General features: G+C 68.6%; 1 protein-coding gene across 1 annotated transcript; it reads right to left on the bottom strand.

Moving 5' to 3' along the window:
• Positions 1-724: 724 nt before the first annotated feature.
• Positions 725-1861, bottom strand: POU3F1 (POU class 3 homeobox 1). Its single transcript, XM_032228338.1, has one exon. The coding sequence runs from the start codon at positions 1859-1861 to the stop codon at positions 725-727; it is 1137 nt and encodes a 378-aa protein (XP_032084229.1).
• Between the last annotated feature and the right edge of the window lie 333 nt (positions 1862-2194).

Here is a 2194-nt window from a genome sequence, read left to right as displayed (position 1 = left end):
CTTTCCCGGCTGAGCGGCTGGGAGTTCGGGCCGAATTGAGAGCACGGCCCTAAGGGCGGGCTTTACACGACCGCCCGGGGACCGCAGGATTTTGCACGGGCCGCTGCGGCCCAGTGGGGGGAACAAAAATAGGGCTCCGCCGCGCCCCTTCCCAGGCCCCATGGTGAACCTGCCCTGCGCCCTCCCCGTCTTTCTCGTTCGGTGTTTAACAACAAAGACAAGAGGCGGGTTCCGGATAAATGTTTTATGCGACTAATAAAATAATTGATTGTAACATAAATAAGGGAGAAGACAACGGCTTCAACCGCTTGCTGGGCGCGGAGCCCCTCCGAGGGTGCTGGCCACGAGCCCCCTTCGGAAAGACTCCGGGGAACCGCTCGGCTGAGGGAGGAGGTCTGGACCGTCGGGCCTTGAAGCGCCGCCTGGAGTCCTCAGGGCGAGGGAAACAGGCACAGCCCGGAAGCGTCCTCAAGGAAGCGGAGCCCCTCCGCGCTTGTCTCGGCCGGGGCTTTTCCGAGGGGGTCAATAAATATGGAGTTTAAATTAGAGCCGAGTCGCGGCGGGAAGGCCACGGGTTGCCCCGGCCGGGGAGGCGGCCGAAGGCTGCTCTCTAGGTTCGAGGCTCCCCGTCGTCCCCGATGCCCAAGCCGTCGCCCGCGCAAGAGTCCTGCCGCCAGTCCCAGCCAGACCAGCCGGCTGCACAGCCGCCGGCGCCGCTCTTCAGTCATTGCACCGGGCTCCGGAGCGCATGGTGCAGCGGCGGGGAGGCCTCGCCCTGCGAGTAAGCGTCCTCCATAGCGGGCGGGTGCGGGCCCCCGGCCGGCGTCATGCGCTTCTCCTTCTGCCGCCGGTTGCAGAACCACACGCGTACCACCTCTTTCTCCAGCTGCAGCGAGTCCGCCAGCGACGTGATCTCGTGGGCCGACGGCTTGGGGCAGCGGAGGAAGTGGCTCTCCAGCGCGCCTTTCACGCCGACCTCGATGGAGGTGCGCTTCTTGCGCTTGCGGCCCTGCGCCGCGATCTTGTCCAGGCTAGCCGGGCTGCCGCTGCCCGAGTCGGTTTCCTCCAGCCACTTGTTGAGCAGCGGCTTCAGTTTGCACATGTTCTTGAAGCTCAGCTGCAGCGCCTCGAAGCGGCAGATGGTGGTCTGCGAGAAGACGTTGCCGTACAGGGTGCCCAGCGCCAGCCCCACGTCCGCCTGCGTGAAGCCCAGCTTGATTCGGCGCTGCTTGAACTGCTTAGCGAACTGCTCCAGGTCGTCGGAGCTAGGCGCGTCCTCGTCGGAGGGCGGCTCGGGCCCCGCGTGCCCCAGCGGTGTCGGGGAGCCCTCTAGATGGGCCTCCGCCACCTCGTCGTGGCCGTGCGGCAGGTGGAGAGCGGGCGCCTGCGGGCCCAGCATTCCGTTGAGCCCCGGGTACGCCGCCTGCGAGTAGAGCAGAGGCTGCGGACCGCCAGCCGTCGGGGACATGGCGGCGGGGCAGCCGCCCAGGTGATGCGTCGGGCCGCCCTGGCCCCAGTGACCACCGCCGCCTCCCGTCGCCTGCTGGTGCACCAGGTGGGAGCGTGAGTGGAAGCCGCCTCCGCTGCCGTCCAAGTCTCCGCGCGGCCCGCTGCTGGCCTTGGCGTGGTCCAGATGGACTCCGCCGCCGCCCCAGTCCCCCGTGGCGCCCGGCAGCCACTGGTGGTGCGGGAGGGTCCCCATGGGGTGGCCCGGGGTGGCCGCCAGCCCCTGCAGGTATTCGTGGTGCATCATCTTCTGGACCTCGCGATAGGTCGGACCCTGGTGCAGCCGCTCGGCCTCTGGCGTGGACATGGGCAGGAGCGAGGCGCCGCGCGGCAAATACTGCGCCGTGGTGGCCATTGCCGCTCGGATCGCGCACGGGAGGTGGCTGGGCCGCGCTGCGCTCTGCGGCTCTCACTGGGACACCCTCGGCGGCGGGGCGCGCTTTAGAGCCCCGTTCGGCCCAGAGCACAGCCACTCCCCCCCGCGCGCCCTATTGGTTCCGTCGCCCGCGAGTGGCAGGCTGTCCCGCACCTCCATAGGGCGCCCCAGCGAGGGAACCGCCCCCGCCCCGTCTAGAGACGGCAGCCCGGGATTTGCGCAGGGAAGGCGATCCTGATTGGGGCGGGAGGTGCTTCTTTCGTGGAGCTCCGGCGCTTAGCGCGTAGGAGGAAGGGAAGAAGCGCGCCCGCT

This window comes from Thamnophis elegans, chromosome 12 (assembly GCF_009769535.1).
Source record: "Thamnophis elegans isolate rThaEle1 chromosome 12, rThaEle1.pri, whole genome shotgun sequence".
NCBI lineage: Eukaryota > Metazoa > Chordata > Lepidosauria > Squamata > Colubridae > Thamnophis > Thamnophis elegans.
This window is presented reverse-complemented; position numbering and strand designations above follow the sequence as displayed.